A 20332-nucleotide genomic window follows, 5' to 3' on the forward strand; every position below is an offset into this window, starting at 1 on the left:
CCTTTGGCCTGGGGCTCCATGCAAGATCTCACCTCGTGGAGTTGCAATGATCATGAGAACGGTGAGGAATCAGCCCAGAACTACACGGGAGGATCTTGTCAATGATCTCAAGGCAGCTGGGACCATAGTCACCAAGAAAACAATTGGTAACACACTACGCCGTGAAGGACTGAAATCCTGCAGCGCCCGCAAGGTCCCCCTGCTCAAGAAAGCACATATACAGGCCCGTCTGAAGTTTGCCAATGAACATCTGAATGATTCAGAGGAGAACTGGGTGAAAGTGTTGTGGTCAGATGAGACCAAAATCGAGCTCTTTGGCATCAACCCAACATGCCGTGTTTGGAGGAGGAGGAATGCTGCCTATGACCCCAAGAACACCATCCACACCGTCAAACATGGAGGTGGAAACATGATGCTTTGGGGGTGTTTTTCTGCTAAGGGGACAGGACAACTTCACCGCATCAAAGGGACGATGGACGGGGCCATGTACCGTCAAATCTTGGGTGAGAACCTCCTTCCCTCAGCCAGGGCATTGAAAATGGGTCGTGGATGGGTATTCCAGCATGACAATGACCCAAAACACACAGCCAAGGCAACAAAGGAGTGGCTCAAGAAGAAGCACATTAAGGTCCTGGAGTGGCCTAGACAGTCTCCAGACCTTAATCCCATAGAAAATCTGTGGAGGGAACTGAAGGTTCGAGTTGCCAAACGTCAGCCTCGAAACCTTAATGACTTGGAGAAGATCTGCAAAGAGGAGTGGGCCAAAATCCCTCCTGAGATGTGTGCAAACCTGTTGGCCAACTACAAGAAAGGTCTGACCTCTGTGATTGCCAAAAAGGGTTTTGCCACCAAGTACTAAGTCATGTTTTGTAGAGGGGTCAAATACTTATTTCCATCATTAAAATGCAAATCAATTTATAACATTTTTGACATGCGTTTTTCTGGATTTTTTTGTTGTTATTCTGTCTCTCACTGCTCAAATAAACCTACCATTACAATTATAGACTGATCATGTCTTTGTCAGTGGGCAAACATATAAAATCAGCAGGGGATCAAATACCTTTTTCCCTCACTGTATGTAGCCTCTGTTTTCATCATGCTAGCTAATAGGTATGTGTGTTTGTATGCAAATGTAAAGTATGTTCATATTAGTATACTTACCCATTCTACTTACCACTTTTGACCTTTTGCCATGGTGGCCCTCGACATAATAAAGCCATTGTTGGTATACACATACACATGTGTATGTGTATGTATATATACAGTGAGGGAAAAAAGTATTTGATCCCCTGCTGATTTTGTATGTTTGCCAACTGACAAAGAAATGATCAGTCTATAATTTTAATGGTAGGTTTATTTGAACAGTGAGAGACAGAATAACAACAACAAAAATCCAGAAAAATGCATGTCAAAAATGTTATAAATTGATTTGCCTTTTAATGAGGGAAATAAGTATTTGACCCCTCTGCAAAACATGACTTAGTACTTGGTGGCAAAACCCTTGTTGGCAATCACAGAGGTCAGACGTTTCTTGTAGTTGGCCACCAGGTTTGCACACATCTCAGGAGGGATTTTGTCCCACTCCTCTTTGCAGATCTTCTCCAAGTCATTAAGGTTTTGAGCCTGACGTTTGGCAATCGAACATTCAGCTCCCTCCACAGATGTTCTATAGGATTAAGGTCTGGATACTGGCTAGGCCACTCCAGGACCTTAATGTGCTTCTTCTTGAGCCACTCCTTTGTTGCCTTGGCCGTGTGTTTTGGGTCATTGTCATGCTGGAATACCCATCCACGACCCATTTTCAATGCCCTGGCTGAGGGAAGGAGGTTCTCACCCATGATTTGACAGTACATGGCCCCGTCCATCGTCCCTTTGATGCGGTGAAGTTGTGCTGTCCCCTTAGCAGAAAAACACCCCCAAAGCATTACATTTAGACCAAAATCGAGCTCTTTGGCATCAACTCAACTCGCCGTGTTTGGAGGAGGAGGAATGCTGCCTATGACCCCAAGAACACCATCCCCACCGTCAAACATGGAGGTGGAAACATTATGCTTTGGGGGTGTTTTTCTGCTAAGGGGACAGGACGACTGCACCGTATTGAGGGGAGGATGGATGTGGCCATGTATTGCGAGATCTTGGCCAAAAACCTCCTTCCCTCAGTAAGAGCATTGAAGATGGTTCGTGCCTGGGTCTTCCAGCATGACAAGTGACGAGTGGCTCCGTAAGAAGCATCTCAAGGTCCTGGAGTGGCCTAGCCAGTCTCCAGACCTGAACCCAATAGAAAATCTTTGGAGGGAGCTGAAAGTCCGTATTGCCCAGCGACAGCCCCGAAACCTGAAGGATCTGGAGAAGGTCTGTATGGAGGAGTGGGCCAAAATCCCTGCTGCAGTGTGTGCAAACCTGGTCAAGACCTACAGGAAACTTATGATCTCTGTAATTGCAAACAAAGGTTTCTGTACCAAATATTAAGTTCTGCTTTTCTGATGTATCAAATACTTATGTCATGCAATAAAATGCAAATTAATTACTTAAAAATCATACAATGTGATTTTCTGGATTTTTGTTTTAGATTCCGTCTCTCACAGTTGAAGTGTACCTATAATAAAAATTACAGACCTCTACATGCTTTGTAAGTAGGAAAACCTGCAAAATCGGCAGTGTATCAAATACTTGTTCTCCCCACTGTATATATATATATAAAAACATGGGGGATTGGAAGTGATGCAGACAATTACATTGATGGAAGTTACAATCTATCTGCAATATTAAGCTGATCTACCCCCTTAAAAAAAAAAAAAAAAAAGATTACAATTGTTTATCAAATGTTTTTCTGTGTTGTCTTATGTGACCTCTGTTAGCAAATGATTGATAATGGCTTATATTTGGTTGTCGGTTGTGCTTGTCTTTATTTTCTAAAAGGTAATATTATTTATTGTTTGATGATATAACTACAGTTAGAATCTTGAGGAAATAATATGTGCACTAGTCTAGTAGTGACATAGTAGTGAAATAAGAGGTCAATGGTGAATTCTGAATAGGCAAACAGTGGTAAATGTGTCTGTTTTCAATAGTAGTTGTCCTCTGTAGCTCAGCTGGTAGACCACAGCGCTTATAACGCCAGGGTAGTGGGTTCGATCCCCGGGACCACCCATACACAAAAATGTATGCACGCATGACTGTAAGTCGCTTTAGATAAAAGCATCTGCTAAATGGCATATTATTATTTATTATTTAGTAATTCAAAAGGGTTTATGTATGGGTTAAAAGGATCAGAGGCAATTCAGTAGTGATCAGTAGTGACACTACACACACAGATGGCAGTAGTAATTCAATAGGGATTGAGTAGGCATACAGCAGTAATGTGTAGGCATTGTGTAGTAATTGAATAGAGAACATGTAGGAATGTGTAGGTTTTAAGTAGTAGATATCCAAAAGCTCAGTAGTTACACAATAGTCATTAAGGAAACAGTATGTAGTGATTTGAGTAGGGAATATGTAGTGTTCACAAGTAGTGAAACGTCCCAATTTATCACTCATTACTACTTAAATTACTACATAAATCACTACTGGTTTACTACACATCTCAATAGCAACAAAGTAGTAAAACCAGTAGGTTTGGTGTAGATCTTGTGTAGTAGTGATGAGTAGTAATTCAGTGGCAGTGGCAGTCGGTGCCGTTTAAGATTAGGGAAGACCATCAAAAAACATTATGAGCTTGGCCTTATTTCTGTTAAAGCATATTGGATGACTGTCATTCATATTCCATTTACCCAGCTCAATGTAATATTGATAGGTTTAGGCTACTACATGATACTCAAATTTTCCCTATACATCATGAGGTTGCTACAACCCAGCCTACGAATGAAAGTTTATAACAGGTCGAGAGACAAATTGGATTAATCAAGGTGACAAACAGTGACACATTCAGTGACCTTGCACACTCTTGCCTGCATCTAGCTGATCTAGGGTGTAATCATCAGTTACAAACGAGACATTCTATCAGACAAATTCAGGTAGATTTATCCCCATTTAATTCCGTTTGCTTCCGTTTAAGATTTTTTTTCAACAGAATTGGCGGAATGAATACACTCCTGATCACCCGCACACACAGTTCACTTTCATAGCAGCCACATACATCACTTTGCTTGTTGTATAATTCCTTCTTGCGTCTACGTGCTCACCTCCTCTTACCTTTTCCCTTCGCTTGGGGTCTTCAGTGCGCAACACAACCGCTGTCTGTGACCAGGAAAAAAAGCCTTTCCAAGCCAAACCTTCATACCATAACCGCTAACTGCTACACACAGACTACATCGTTGTCAATGTCACCATATTAGCTAATGTCATAGTAAACATAGCACCTAGAACTAAAGCATTAGTAAACCTGGGGGTAGAAGGATTACTGTTATACTATTCCAGGTATTCCTTAAAGAGGTAGGGTTTCAAGTGTCTCCGGAAGGTGATCAGTGACTCCGCTGTCCTGGCGTCGTGGGGCTTGTTCCACCATTGGGGTGCCAGAGCAGCGAATAGCTTTGACTGGGCTGAGCGGGAACTGTGCTTCCGTAGAGGTAGGGGGGCTAGCAGGCCAGAGGTGGATGAACGTAGTGCCCTCGTTTGGGTGTAGGGTCTGATCAGAGCCTGAAGGTAAGGAGGTGCCGTTCCCCTCACAGCTCCGTAGGTAAGCACCATGGTTTTGTAATAGATGCAAGCTTCAACTGGAAGCCAGTGGAGTGTGCGTAGGAGCGGTGTGACATGAGAGAACTTGGGAAGGTTGAACACCAGACGGGCTGCAGCGTTCTGGATAAGTTGTAAGGGTTTAATGGCACAGGCAGGGAGCCCAGCCAACAGCGAGTTGCAGTAATCCAGACAGGAGATGACAAGTGCCTGGATTAGGACCTGTGCCGCTTTCTGTGTAAGGTAGGGTCGTACTCTGCGAATGTTGTAGAGCATGAACCTGCAGGATCGGGTCACCGCTTTGATGTTAGCGGAGAACGACAGGGTGTTGTCCAGGGTCACGCCAAGGTTCTTTGCATTCTGGGAGGAGGACACAATGGAGTTGTCAACCGTAATGGCGAGATCATGGAGCGGGCAGTCCTTCCCCGGGAGGAAGAGCAGCTCCGTCTTGCTGAGGTTCAGCTTGAGGTGGTGATCCGACATCCACACTGATATGTCTGCCAGACATGCAGAGATGCGATTCGCCATCTGGTTATCAGAAGGGGGAAAGGAGAAAATGAATTGTGTTGTCTGCGTAGCAATGATAGGAGAGACCATGTGAGGATATGACAGAGCCAAGTGACTTGGTGTGTAGAGAGAATAGGAGAGGGCCTAGAACTGAGCCCTGGGGGACACCAGTGGTGAGAGCACGTGGTGCGGAGACAGATTCTCGCCACACCACCTGGTAGGAGCGACCTGTCAGGTAGGACGCAATCCAAGAGTGAACAGCGCTGGAGATGCCCAACTCGGAGAGGGTGGAGAGGAGGATCTGATGGTTCACAGTATCAAAGGTAGCAGATAGGTCTAGAAGGATAAGAGCAGAGGAGAGAGAGTTAGCTTTAGCAGTGCGGAGAGCCTCCGTGACACAGAGAAGAGCAGTCTTAGTTGAATGACCAGTCTTGAAACCTGACTGGTTTGGATCAAGAAGGTCATTCTGAGAGAGATAGCAGGAGAGTTGGCTAGAGAGTTTTATGCACTGCCGTGCTAGCTAGCTGTAGCTTATGCTTTCAGTTCTAGATTAGTTCTATATCGTGGAGCTCCGCCCTATAGGGGAGCTCTGCTCCTAGTGGTTTACCCTCTGCCCTAAGGCAGCAACAGCCTGAAACAAAATTATGCACACACCTGCAGCCAATGGGAGCACAGGTGTCCCTATAAGAGGGGATGCCTCCCCTCAATCAGCCTCCCATTATCTTCAGCGACTGGACGACTAGACTGAAGAAGCCAAGAAGAGACGAAGAGAAGACTCAGGAAGAAATCGCCGTCGATGAGCCAGCCATCGACGTCTTCTAATATGAGCACACCAGGAGATTTTCCACCCCCAAAAGCCCTTTTCAGGGCTCAGTGCCGATGTTCCTCCATGGCATCTGCGGACCCCCACGACCTCTGTTTCGTGTGTTTGGGGCCGCAGCATGCCAAGGAAGGGACCGGCAATCCCCCTAATTGCGCCTCCTGCGCCCTCCTTCCTATGAAGGTGAGGAAGCAGCGTTGGGCGTTTTTTAGGGAGGATATCCCCCTAGAGGATGTACTGTCTCTTCTCGCCTCTGCTTCAGAGGCGTCGTCGGACAGTGCTGACTCAGGGGATGACAAGGAGAGAGACGCAGAGATGGATGTTCCAATGGAACAATCCGACCCTCTGACGCCAACCTTCAAGACCCCCTTCCCTTTGGGGAGTGTGAGGTCTGAAGGCTCCTTGTGCGATGACGACACGGGCTCTGTTATGTCAGCAGCCCTGTCCTTCGCAGCGGCCTCTCTGCGTTCGGACTTCCCCGAACTCATTGAGAGAGCCGCGAATCGACTTGAGATAGAGCTGCCCCCTGCTCCCCCCCCTGTGGAGGTTGACATGATGGAGGGCGGCCCCTACTCTAGACCGAGAAAGGCAGCTGAGCCAATGGCTCCTGCTATGCCTTCTCTCTGAAAATATGTCGAGGGCTCGTGGGATACACCCCTGGCGGCGCGTTCGCCGGCCAGAGTGTACACCCCATTCACGAGAGTGGCTGGACGTGAGTGGGCTGCCAAGGGAATCCCTAGGCTCGAGAGCGCCATGGCGGCGTATCTAGTGCCGGGTTCGAGTCTCTGGGCGGCCTCCAAGAAAGCCACCTTGCCAGCACAAAAGGACAGACTCACAGCACAGCTGGCTGAGAAGTCCTTTACGCTGGGAGCCCAGGCTGTGTCAGCGGCTAACAACATTGCCCTCCTCGCGGCCTCCCTATCCCGTCTAACAACGGGTAGGTCTGAGTTGACCAGCGAGGAGATTGAAGAGGCGTCCAGGATTTCTGACGCTATTCTTCATCTGACACAGGCGTCAGCGATATGCGCAGGCCGGTCCATGGCCACCTCGGTGGTCATGGAACGTCACCTCTGGCTGTCAATGACGGCCATGAAGGAGACGGACAGAGCCTCGCTGCTAAACGCTCCCGTCTCTAGCGAGGGCCTCTTTGGGGTCGCCGTTAAGGAGGCGACGGAGCGTTTCGGCAAGCTAGACGAAGAGAGGAAGCACCTGGCTAAACACCTGCCGTTGGCAGGCAAGTTTAGCCGGGCTTCAACTAACCCGTCAACCTCTAACGCCCCCAGTAGAACTACAGGGAGGCGATGGGCCAGGCGACAGGCGCCTACCACCGACAGCAGGCGAGCGGGCTCGGCCCCCCCAGCGACGACAGTGGCGGCGACGATTCCGCCGGCGAGAGAGGTCGTCACAAAACCGTCCTGGCAACACCAGAAGGTCAGCCAGAAACGACGGCGTCAATGACGGGACGAGGGGGAGAGGACGGATGACGGCTCGGCGCTGGACGCGACAGAGCCCACTGTTCCCCCCCACCCTATTGTTCAGGGCATGGAGGGAAATGTTTATTGTTGTTATGTGAATAAAGAGTTGGCTCCCACTGACATTGTCACAAAAGAGCCCTATTTCCATGACACATTGCAGAGTACTTCACGTCCTATGAATTTCTCCCACCATCCTGAGTGTAGCTCAACCCACCGAGGGTGCGTAGTTGAACACACACAGGAGAGGAAGGAGAAAAGGGTAGCAAGGCGTAGCCTTAGCTCACCTAATAAAGATATTTTACTACAGACTCCTAGGAGCTCTGTAGTAAAGGTCTCACATAGCAGGCAGCTGTCTCAGTCTAAGTATGACATGAAGACGCAGCCGCTAGCTGGGAATGACGCCTTGCTTCAGGCTAACGCCTCAGCAAGCGCAGTTCAGACCCATGCGACGTTCACGGAGGGCTGAAATACAGTTACAGGTGTAACCAATGTATGGGCGCCCCCGGTTAATTCAGAACGTAACAATACCCACTGCTCTGAGTACAGCTCACCACACCTAGAGTGTGCAGTTGAGCAACCTCATGAGACCAGTGAAAAATAGGTATTGTGGCGCCACCTTGTGGTACCAGTTAGAGACCACACTTTCCAGACTCTGTTGAGTACTGCAGTGGACGGATCTCATGGCAAGCAGCAGTCTCAGTCAGACAATGACATGATGACGCAATTGCTATCCGGGGAGGGCGCGCTGTCTCAGGTTAATACCTCAGTCAGTGCAGCTCAAAACCGTGCTACGTTCACGGAGGGCCGGAATACTAGGGTTACAGACGTAACTGACGTATCAAGGCCTCCAATTCTCTCAGAACGTGCTGATGTTTCCTCTCCCTTTCGAGGGGGGCCCGCCTTGGGCTATTCCACCAACCCAGTGTTGGGGAATAGCGGCGGCGAGGGCCATAGAGGAATACAGGTCCTTCCTACTGGATGCACCACAGCTTCGTGCGCGCCCGCTTTCTCTGCATTGCTGGCAGTGGCAGCGAAGCTGTACCCTCTCACGCTGGCTAGAACAGACGTTGCAGAAGGGTTATGCCCTCCAATTCCATCGGACCCCACCCCCGTTCAGGGGAGTGGTGGAGACGGTGATGAAAACGCCAGACAAAGTGGCCGCTCTGATGTCAGAGATTACGGAACTTTTGGCGAAGGAGGCGGTCACAGTAGTTCCCCGGGAGCAAAGGAACAAAGGGCTATATTCGCCTTATTTCCTAGTGCCCAAAAAGACGGGGGGAGTGAGGCCGATTTTGGATTTACGCATTCTCAACGAGAGCATAACCAAACGGCCCTTCCGAATGCTGACGACAAAACGTCTACTGGAATGTGTCCAGAAAGGAGACTTTTGTATAAGCATAGACCTAAAGGACGCGTACTTCCATGTGCCAATACAATCGCGTCACAGGAAGTTTCTGCGGTTCGCCTTTCAAGGGGTGGCGTACGAGTTCACGAGGATGCCATTCGGGTACGCCCTGGCACCTCGAACGTTTTCCAAATGTGTGGAGGCGGCATTGGAACCGTTGCGTCGTCAAGGGATACGGCTATTAGCCTACCTAGACGACCTGCTGGTTCTCGCCCCGTCAGCAGAGCTGGCGTTCACTCACACAACACAGACGGTGATTCATCTCACACGTCTGGGGTTCGCTGTGAATTGGAAAAAGAGCGCGCCCTGGCCCAGTCATCAGATTGTCTACCTGGGGCTACAGCTAGACACTGTAATGATGAGGGCTCGAATTTCGGACCCTCGAAGGGTACCATTGTTGCTAGCCCTGAGGAAGTGTCGTCCGAATCGCACAGTGACGGCGCTGTCGATCATGTCACTTTTGGGTCTCATGTCGTCAGCCCACTCTGTGGTTCCGCTGGGACTTCTGCACATGCAAGACGGCACTGTTGCTCGCTTTGACTACCGCTAAGCGTGTCAGTGATTTGTGTGCTCTGTCGACGAGACCCGACTGCCTTGCCATTAATGGCGATCTGAGCAGAGCGGTGTTACGTCCTAACCCGGCGTTTGTGCCGAAGGTTATTAGCAGTGCATATAGATCACAGACCGTGGAGTTGTGGGCTTTTTCTCCCCCTCCTCATGGGGAGAGGAGTGAGGAAAAGCTTCATTGTCTGTGCCCAGTGCGCGCTTTGGCGTGTTACGTTGAGCGCACAGCAGCGATTAGGTCATCGCCTCAGCTGTTTGTGTGTCACGGTGCGGCTGCATTAGGTAGACCACTTTCAAAACAGCGATTGTCTCATTGGCTTTGTGAAGGCATTGAGACAGCTTACGAGGCAGCGGGGCGACAATTGCCTCAGGGTATCAGAGCTCACTCCACTCGTGGAGTAGCAGCTTCTACTGCCCTTTTCAGAGGAACAGGGGTAGAGGATATTTGTAGAGCAGCGTCATGGTCGACACCGTCTCCATTTATCCGTTTCTATCTCTTAGATATGTCTTCTAACTCTTTGGCTCGATCTGTACTCAGCGTGGCGGAAGGGAGATCTTGAGCAAGAAAGAGAGAAAAAGCAGGACTGTGGACGTAGGTGTCCATCAGGTTCGCTTTGGTTAGGAAGACGTATTTTTGATAGATATGTTTTCTAACTCTTTGGCTCGGTCTGTACTCAGCAAAGCTGAAAGGAGATTTTGAGCCAGGAAGAGAGGATAAAGCAGGATTGTGGACACAGGTTTCCATCAGGTCCGCTTTGGTTAGGAAAACATGTTTTTTGATAGATAAGCTTTCTATCTCTCTGGCTCGATTTGTACTCAGCATAGCTGAAGGGGAATCTTGAGCTAAAAAGAGAGAAAAAGCAGGACGATGGACACAGGTCTCTATCAGGTCCGCTTTGGATAGGAAAGCATATCTTGTGGCATGACTCCTGACTGACAGGTTCAGTACAGTAGAGGCATGTATTGACTTGCCAGAATGTGAGGTCATCTATCTGATTGTTCAGTTTAGTATGACCTATGTTTTGTTCCTGCCCACTAATCTCTGGGATTCCATTGAGTGAGTGAGGCGGTCTACCGTGTACATAATGTAGAGTGACACTTGGTGTCATTCCATTAGTGGTCGGTAGTGTTTTCACAGGATATTGAGGCACATCTATCTGCTAGTACAGATTAGTATAGCTTCTATTCTGGTGATCTGCCCACTAGTCAGTGGCATTGCCATTGAACTAGGTGGGGCAGGTCTTTAACCGATGACGCGGTATATTGTGACGCCTGTATGGGTTCTTGGTTGCAGTACTGCGGGAATTGGTTGCAGCCATTGCTAGGCTTGACCTTTTCATTTTTTAATGGGAAGTGTTAGGCTCGGCAGGGAGTACATTTTGGAGCGCTACGCTCCGCCTTAAACCACTAGGAGCAGAGCTCCCCTATGGGGCGGAGCTCCACGATATAGAACGATTAGTTACCGGAGTGTAACTCCAGTTCTATGAGTGGAGCGGAGCCCCATAGGACTTAAGGCCCTGCCGACCCTCTCTAGTCTCGCTGAAGATAATATCTCGGGAGGCTGATTGAGGGGAGGCATCCCCTCTTATAGGGACACCTGTGCTCCCATTGGCTGCAGGTGTGTGCATAATTTTGTTTCAGGCTGTTGCTGCCTTAGGGCAGAGGGTAAACCACTAGGAGCAGAGCTCCTCTATGGGGCTCCGCTCCACTCATAGAACTGGAGTTACACTCCGGTAACTAATCGTTCTCTGATCCTTTGATTGGTTGGACAACATGTCAGTTCATGCTGCAAGAGCTCTGATAGGTTGGAGGATGTCCTCCAGAAGTCGTCATAATGACTTTGTAAGTATTTGGAAGGGGGTGAGAACCATGAGCCTCCTAGGTTTTGTATTGAAGTCAATATACCCAGAGGAGGATGGAAAATAGCTCTCCTCCGGCTACACCATAGACTTTCATTGCAAAATAGTGTATTTTAATCAGTTAGTTGGTGACGTGAATATACGTGTTTCATGAGCTATAAGGTATATTTTGATTTGTTTAACACTTTTTTGGGTTGCTGCATAATTCCATATGTGTTATTTCATAGTTTTGATGTATGCACTCACTAACTCTAAGTCGCTCTGGATAAGAGCGTCTGCTAAATGACTAAAATGTAAATGTAAATGTAATGAGCTGAAATAAAAGATCCCAGAAATTGACCATATGCACCAAAAGCTTATTTCTCTCAAATGTTGTGCACTAATTTGTTTACATCCCTGTTGCTGTGTATTTCTCCTTTGCCAAGATAATGCATCCCCTTGACAGGTGTGGCATATCAAGAAGCTGATTAAACAGCATGATCATTACACAGGTGCACCTTGTACTTGGGACAATAAAAGGCCACTCTGAAATGTGCAGTTTTGTCAAACAACACAATGCCACATGTGTTACGTTTTGAGGGAGCCTGCAGTCGGCATGCTGACTGCAGGAATGTCCACCAGAGCTGTTGCCAGAGAATTGAATGTTAATTTCTCTACCATTAGCCGCCTCCAATGTCATTTTCGAAAATCTGGCAGTACGTCCAACCGGCCTTGCAACCGCAGACCATGTGTATGGTGTCGTGTGGGCGAGCGGTTTGCAGATGTCAAAGTTGTGAACAGAGTGCCCCATGGTGGCAGTGGGGTTATGGCATGGCCTTGGATGGAATGGAATTTTGATAACTAGAAGACAGATTGGAGTCTTTTGCAGCATCTCTTTGTAGCAATAGCCATTTTTAAATATTGCGATATACCTAGCTGGGTCTCTCTGCTTTTCACTGACAGTCGCAACTCAACAATCATCTATTTCAGTGGTCACCAACCTTTTCTGAGTCAACATCACTTTCGCAGTCAAAAAGCAAGCAAAGATCTACCGCTCAAATTGTTTTATTTAAACATGACATAAACATTTTTACATTAACCTAATAAAAACTGTTCTGTAGGAATGAGGTTTGTGCAGTAAGCCTTATACATTATCACAGCATATTGGCTATATGCTTGGCCTTCCAATATTGTCCTTTTTCAGACCATATTATATTTCAAAACTCAATATTTCTAACAAAATAGATCAGTTGGTGTAGCGCTTGTGAGGCACAGCTGAGCATAAATTGAAATAATTTGCTTTTTTATTTTACTGGACTGATGGTACCTGCATCTGATGGTGATGGTGCTTTCAAGACAACTGAGAACTCAGAAAAAACAAGGTCAAATAATGACATCAGTGAACTTCAGGTCGGGAAGTCGGAGCTCTAAAAAGAGTTTCCGAGTTGGATGACCGTTCAAAAAGATTTTCGCCAGTCGGATCTAATTTTTTTCAGAGTTCACAGTTGTCTTGAACGCACTGAAGTCGGAGGTCAGACATTTCCGAGTTCCCAGTTGTTCCCATTAGTCTTAGTGGAGGGAGGGAGAGAGCAGTCCCTTTCCTTCATTTCCTCCGCTGAGACTGACCAGAGAGAGGGGACACAGTCTTCCACAGTCCTACACTTTGCCTACCCCAGGGTTCGTACAGACAGTGGCAAGTCAAATTGAAGGACTTTCAAGTACTTTTTTAAGCACTAATATTTATTTTCTAGGACCATCAATCTGTAATAGGTCCTATTATGCAATGTTTTCTAGTCGCCAATAGATGGCAGTATATCGCTACAACCTCATGAAAAAAAAAATATGTACTATTCATCACTACCTTACAAGTTCTACTCAATAGTACGCGTTTCACTATTTGTTTACTACATACAAATTCAAGTACTTGAAGCACCTCAAGCACTTGTGCAGGGCTTCTGAATCAAGTGCACCTACCGCCAACAGCGCAACACAAAAAAAAAAGGAGCGCAAGCCTTTATCGTTGGCTTTTCTACAAAAAAGTTTGATCGACTAGGAATGCCTTGAAGATTGACTAGTCGATCGCGATTGACCGGTTGGTGACCACTGATCTATTTGGTATTTGCAGCGCACGCTGCCCAAATTGCGGGCCCTTTCGACTGTAGGCTATGCGATTTAAAACAATCCACAGCTTTTTTTTAAAGAAGCTAATGATCCTCTGTAGCCAAATCATGCTTTCTGGTGCAGTAGCCTATTTTGAACTATTTTATTTATTTATGTATATACAGGAGTCAGCTAATTAGGCTACATAATTTTGGCAATTTAAATCAATTTACTTTAGGGAAAGCTTCCCCTAGCCTTATAGACACACCATCATACCTTTTAATGTGGCAGAAATAAATCAAATCAAATCAAATTGTATTTGTCCCATGCGCCGAATACGACATGTGTAGACCTTACAGTGAAATGCTTACTTACAAGCCCTTAACCAACAATGCAGTTCAAGAAAGAGTTAAGAAAATATTTACTAAATAAACTAAAGTAAAAAATAAAAAGTAACACAATGAAATTACAATAACGAGGCTATATACAGGGGGTACCGGTACCGAGTCAATGTGTGGGGGACAGGTTAGTCGAGGTAGTTGATTCCCACGGGGGGCCAGTATGAAAAATGTATGCACTCACTAACTGTAAGTCACTCTGGATAAGAGCGTCTGCTAAATGACTAAAATGTAAAATGTAAATGTAGTTTGTACATGTAGGTTGGGGTAAAGTGACTATGCATAGATAATAAACAGCGAGTAGCAGCAGTGTAAAAACAAAGAGTGTATTGTGCACCCGCAATTTGATGAATGGAAAGAGACATCAGTTACACAACACCTATGTGTATTGTAATGACATTCTGCGATTGTCATTAGGCCTACACTTCTAGCCTGAATTGATGCATCCACTGTTGTCCACGCGTGCCTCGGTCTCGGCCACTCATCTCCGCCTTGTCTGGGAGCGTCTCGGCCACTCATCTCCACTCATCTCCGCCTTGACAAAATGTAAGTGTTCTCCTCAAACCACAACGCAATTTGCAGCATATGCTACCCGGTTTCCAGTCAATTCGCTAATTTTTTATGCGGCTGACATGCGGTAATGTTCAATAATGGTGTAATTGCCTATAGTTTTTTGGGCATGTTGTATTAATTGTGATAGTCTCACGTTTTAACGCTATGATGTACCCCCACTATTTATTTTGCCGGGACGCCGTACCGGACCGTACCGCCTTTCACCCTTGGGTATGGGCAGGTTTAAGCTACGGACAATTGCATTTTATCGATGGCAATTTGAATGCACAGAGATACAGTGACGAGATCCCATTGTCGTGCCATTCATCCGCCTTCATCACCTCATGTTTCAGCATGATAGTGCATGGCTCCATATCACAAGGAACTGTACACAATTCCTGGAAACTGAAAATGTCCCAGTTCTTACATGGCCTGCATACTCACCAGACATGTCACCCATTGAGCATGGGATGCTCTGTATCGACGTGTATGACAACATGTTCCAGGTCCCGCCAATATCCAGCAACTTCGCACAGCCATTGAAGAGGAGTGGGACAACATTCCACAGGCCACAATCAACAGCCTGATCAACTCTATGCGAAGGAGATATGTCACGCTGCATGAGGCAAATGGCGGTCACACCAGATACTGACTGGTTTTCTGATCCACACCCCTACTTTATTTTATCTGTGACCAACATTTCCATATCTGTATTCCCAGTCATGTGAAATCCATAGATTAGGGCCTAATGAATTGAGTTCAATTGACTGATTTCCTTATATGAACTGTAACTCGATAAATCTTTGAAATTGTCGCGTGTTGCGTTTATATTTTTGTTCTGTATATTTAGTATAGTTTTATCAAACATTTACAACTTTTTTCATGTTTCACTATAAAAAAAATAATGAAATTCACAGAGTAGGATGGTTGTCCCCTTCCTCTACTGTTCAGTAGTACTTTCATGAGGGCAGTGTGTATTGTTCACTTCACAGAGAGAGTCAAAGGCTGAGTCAAGGCTGGAGTTGATAGTTGCGGGTTTACAGTCTATCCCATATCTGTGATACAGGGGGAGTCCTGAAACCATTAAATGTATCAATAGTCCACTTCTCCCAGTGTAATAAAAAATTTGCTGGAATTGTAGCCCTATTATTTTATTTAATATCTGAAATGTGGTCTCGCCTGATATAGAAGAATGGCCCCTGACAGCAAAACTGCAAAGCATGACCATTTCCACTCCCTCTCTGGTTGACTTCCCTGGTTGAACACAGAACCTGTTATTTGACCAGTCAGCTACAGCCCCTTGTAATTTTGAAAACCATTCAACCAAAACTGTGATAATGGACAGGAAAGGTCCAAGAGGGGAGCACACTTCACTTTCCTGATGAGTGTGAAGGAGAAAGAGAGGCTTTGTCCCCAGAGTAACAGGGATTCCACAGGTCAAGACAAGATTATGAGGATGTTAAAACATATCACATCAGCCGTAAATGTCTGTATCAATCTGTCTTCTCCATGGACAAAGCCACCTATCCATCTTCATTGACCCGTGTTCTATCCTTCCCCTTCTAACACCCATCATATCCCTCTCTCCCTCCATTTGACAACTATCCTATTCCTCTTTCCCTCTCTCTTCTCAGATCTGACTATGACCTGGAGTATGACAGCTATCCAGATGACCTCTACAACAGGTAGACAGCTATACTGTGCCTGCTCTCCCCTACAGATCTTTATTGTAAGAGATTATTGTTCTTTACTTATGGCCAAGTAATGGACAAGCTCTGTTATGATCAAGTGTTCTTGTTTAGAACTCATACTCAGCTTTTATATGTAAATACCCACTGGGCAAAAACTGGTTGAATCAATGTTGTTTCCACGTCATTTCAACCCCCAAAATCAATGTGATGACGTTGAATCAACTTGGAAAACTGATTAGATTTGCAAAAGTTATCAAAGTAATGGCATTTAATCTTTTTTTTTTTACCTAAATCCAATGACATAGTGACATTGTTTGTTGATTTCAAGTTGAATTCACATTAGTTGACAATTCAACCAAATGTAAATCAAAACTAGAAGTTGAATTGACGTCTGTGCCCAGTGGGTATGTTCTCTTGTGCTGCAAAGCCCCTTCTGAAAGTGAATGCAATTCTCTAGTCTTCCCTCTCTTCCTCTTTGATTGCATGTGTCTCATGGACAGGCTTATCTCTGACTCCTGATTCGTCTAAGAGGAGGAGCTGCTTGTGAAAGTCACGCCTCTTGGATATGATACCAGAGAATATACTAGTGTTAACTCCTCTTAAATCCCCTAGCCTGGTACAACCCAAACAGCTACACAGCACAAAAGACACTTGCTTTGCTTCAGTAACTCTGTCTGTTTATATTATTCCACAAGTGATAATAGTGTGACTATGGTGAAGCGCCTTAGGGAGGGAAATGCTGTAGTGTTCTGAGGGGAGTCTCAACGTGAGCCCCTTCTTAGCATTGAGGCTCCACTTGAATAGCATAATTAGCCAGGCTTTGATTGGCTGCAAGGAGTGGGCCCTCTGTGGCTGGTGCTGATGAAGGGAGCTGCAGAGAGGAGAGATAAGAGAAGGGGGAGGGGGGCGTTCGAGCAGGGAACTGGGGACACTGAGAAAGCGTCTATCTATATCAAAGAGCTGCAGATGCTTTGTTTGGAGGGACAGCATAGATAGGGGTTTATGAAATAAGATATCATGTCCACAAATACAGTGCCTTGCAAAAGTATTCATCTCCCTTGGCGTTTTTCCTATTTGGTTGCATTACAACCTGTAATCCTTGCTGAGCGGCCATTCAGGTTATGTCCATATAGGACTCGTTTTACTGTGGATATAGATACTTTTGTACCTGTTTCCTCAAGCATCTTCACAAGGTCCTTTGCTGTTGTTCTGGGATTGATTTGCACTTTTCGCACCAAAGTACGCGTCTCCTTCCTGAGCAGTATGACGGCTGAGTGGTCCCATGGTGCTTATACATGCACAAAGTAGATGTCCTAACCGACTTGCCAAAACTATAGTTTGTTAAAAAGACATTTGTGGAGTGGTTGAAAAACAAGTTTTAATGACTCCAACCTAAGTGTATGTAAACTTCCGACTTTAACTGTATACACCTGTTCTGAAAGGCCCCAGAGTCTGCAACACCACTAAGCAAGGGGCACCACCAAGCAAGCGGCACCATGAAGACCAAGGAGCTCTCCAAACAGGTCAGGGACAAAGTTGTGGAGAAGTACAGATCAGGGTTGGGTTATAAAGAAATATCCCAAACTTTGAACATCCTACGGAGCACCATTAAATCCATTATAAAAAATTGGGAAGAATATGGCAGCACAACAAACCTGCCAAGAGAGGGCCGCCCACCAAAACTCACAGACCAGGCAAAGAGGGCATTAATCAGAGAGGCAACAAAGAGACCAAAGATAACCCTGAAGGAGCTGCAAAGCTCCACAGCGAAGATTGGAGTATCTGTCCATAGGACCACTTTAAAGCCGTACACTCCACAGAGCTGGGCTTTACGGAAGACTAGTCAGAAAAAAGCCATTGCTTAAATAAAAAAATAAGCAACCACGTTTGATGTTCACCAAAAGGGATGTGGGAGACTCCCCAAACATATGGAAGAAGGTACTCTGGTTAGATTGAAATTAGATAGAAATTTAGCTTTTTGGCCATCAAGGAAAATGCTATGTCTGGCGCAAACCCAACACCTCTCATCACCCTGAGAACACCATCCCCACAGTGAAGCATGGTGGTGGCAGCATCATGCTGTGGGGATGTTTTTCATTGGCAGGGACTGGGAAACTGGTCAGAATTTAAGGAATGACAGATGGCGCTAAATACAGGGAAATTCTTGAGGGAAACCTGTTTCAGTCTTCCAGAGATTTGAGACTGGGACGGAGGTTCACCTTCCAGCAGGACAATGACCCTAAGCATACTGCTAAAGCAACACTTGAGTGGTTGAAGGGGAAACATTTAAATGTCTTGGAATGGCCTAGTCAAAGCCCAGACCTCAATCCAATTGAGAATCTGTGGTATGACTTAAATAGTTATGCATGCTCAAGTTCTATTCTTTTGTCTTATTTCTTGTTTGTTTCACAATAAAAAATATTGTGCATCTTCAAAGTGGTAGGCATGTCATGTAAATCAAATGATACAAACCCCCCAAAAATCAATTTTAATTCCAGGTTGTAAGGCAACAAAATAGGAAAAATGCCAAGGGGTGTGAATACTTTCGCAAGCCACTGTATCTGTGTATGTAGGTGAATTGGATAGGTACCTGACCGGTGAGACAATGGCCCTGAAGGATTTAACAAAGATAAACCATTTTTTTTTATTTCTAGCTCAGACCTCAAAATGGCTAGACATTGATACCCGAAAAAGACTCTGGCAAGTGCGCTAATCCGGTGTCACTTTGATTATGCTTGCACATCATGGTTCACGAATAACACATATGGAAAAACCACATGAATTTCACGTGTGCCAACCGTCAGTGCACATGTGAAACATGCATTTTTGGAACACATCACATGTGACATTTTACATGTAAAAACGTGTGTTTTTTAAAAACAATTCACGTGATCACGTTTTCAAATGTGCAATTCCATGTGTTATTACTGTTCAGCTAAAGTATGACCCCACCTGGCATTTGAACTCGACTGGAGGTACAGTGGGGAAAAAAAGTATTTAGTCAGCCACCAAATGTGTAAGTTCTCCCACTTAAAAAGATGAGAGAGGCCTGTAATTTTCATCATAGGTACACGTCAACTATGATAGACAAATTGAGAAGAAAAAAATCCAGAAAATCACATTGTAGGATTTATAATGAATTTATTTGCAAATGATGGTGGAAAATAAGTATTTGGTCACCTACAAACTAGCAAGATTTCTGGCTCTCACAGACCTGTAACTTCCTCTTTAAGAGGCTCCTCTGTCCTCCACTCGTTACCTGTATTAATGGCACCTGTTTGAACTTGTTATCAGTATAAAAGACACCTGTCCACAACCTCAAACAGTCACACTCCAAACTCCACTATGGCCAAGACCAAAGAGCTGTCAAAGGACACCAGAAACAAAATTGTAAAAAATAGACCTGCACCAGGCTGGGAAGACTGAATCTGCAATAGGTAAGCAGCTTGGTTTGAAGAAATCAACTGTGGGAGCAATTATTAGGAAATGGAAGACATACAAGACCACTGATAATCTCCCTCGATCTGGGGCTCCACGCAAGATCTCACCCCATGGGGTCAAAATGATCACAAGAACGGTGAGCAAAAATCCCAGAAGCACACGGGGGGATCTAGTGAATGACCTGCAGAGAGCTGGGACCAAAGTAACAAAGCCTACCATCAGTAACACACTATGCCGCCAGGGACTCAAATCCTGCAGTGCCAGACGTGTCCCCCTGCTTAAGCCAGTACATGTCCAGGCCCGTCTGAAGTTTGCTAGAGTGCATTTGGATGATCCAGAAGAGGATTGGGAGAATGTCATATGGTCAGATGAAACCAAAATAGAACTTTTTGGTAAAAACTCAACTCGTCGTGTTTGGAGGACAAGGAATGCTGAGTTGCATCCAAAGAACACCATACCTACTGTGAAGCATGGGGGTGGAAACATCATGCTTTGGGGCTGTTTTTCTGCAAAGGGACCAGGACGACTGATCCGTGTAAAGGAAAGAATGAATGGGGCCATGTATCGTGAGATTTTGAGTGAAAACCTCCTTCCATCAGCAAGGGCATTGAAGATGAAACGTGGCTGGGTCTTTCAGCATGTCAATGATCCCAAACACACCGCCCGGGCAACATAGGAGTGGCTTCGTAAGAATCATTTCAAGGTCCTGGAGTGGCCTAGCCAGTCTCCAGATCTCAATCCCATAGAAAATCTTTGGAGGGAGTTGAAAGTCCGTGTTGCCCAGCGACAGCCCCAAAACATCACTGCTCTAGAGGAGATCTGCATGGAGGAATGGGCAAATATACCAGCAACAGTGTGTGAAAACCTTGT

The 20332-nt window shown here is 45.8% G+C and overlaps 1 protein-coding gene across 1 annotated transcript in view; it reads left to right on the top strand.

The window, feature by feature from the left end:
- The window catches only part of LOC311134624 (RNA-binding Raly-like protein), a gene marked incomplete at both ends in the record, with an annotated part of 53777 nt that overhangs the window by 19044 nt on the left and 14401 nt on the right, over positions 1-20332 (top strand). Inside the window, one exon of the mRNA XM_084168360.1 lies at positions 15965-16015. Coding sequence (XP_084024486.1) covers positions 15965-16015 — 51 coding nt within the window. The remainder of the gene's footprint in view (positions 1-15964; positions 16016-20332) is intronic.

This window comes from Coregonus lavaretus (genome assembly GCF_964263955.1).
Source record: "Coregonus lavaretus genome assembly, chromosome: 9".
NCBI lineage: Eukaryota > Metazoa > Chordata > Actinopteri > Salmoniformes > Salmonidae > Coregonus > Coregonus lavaretus.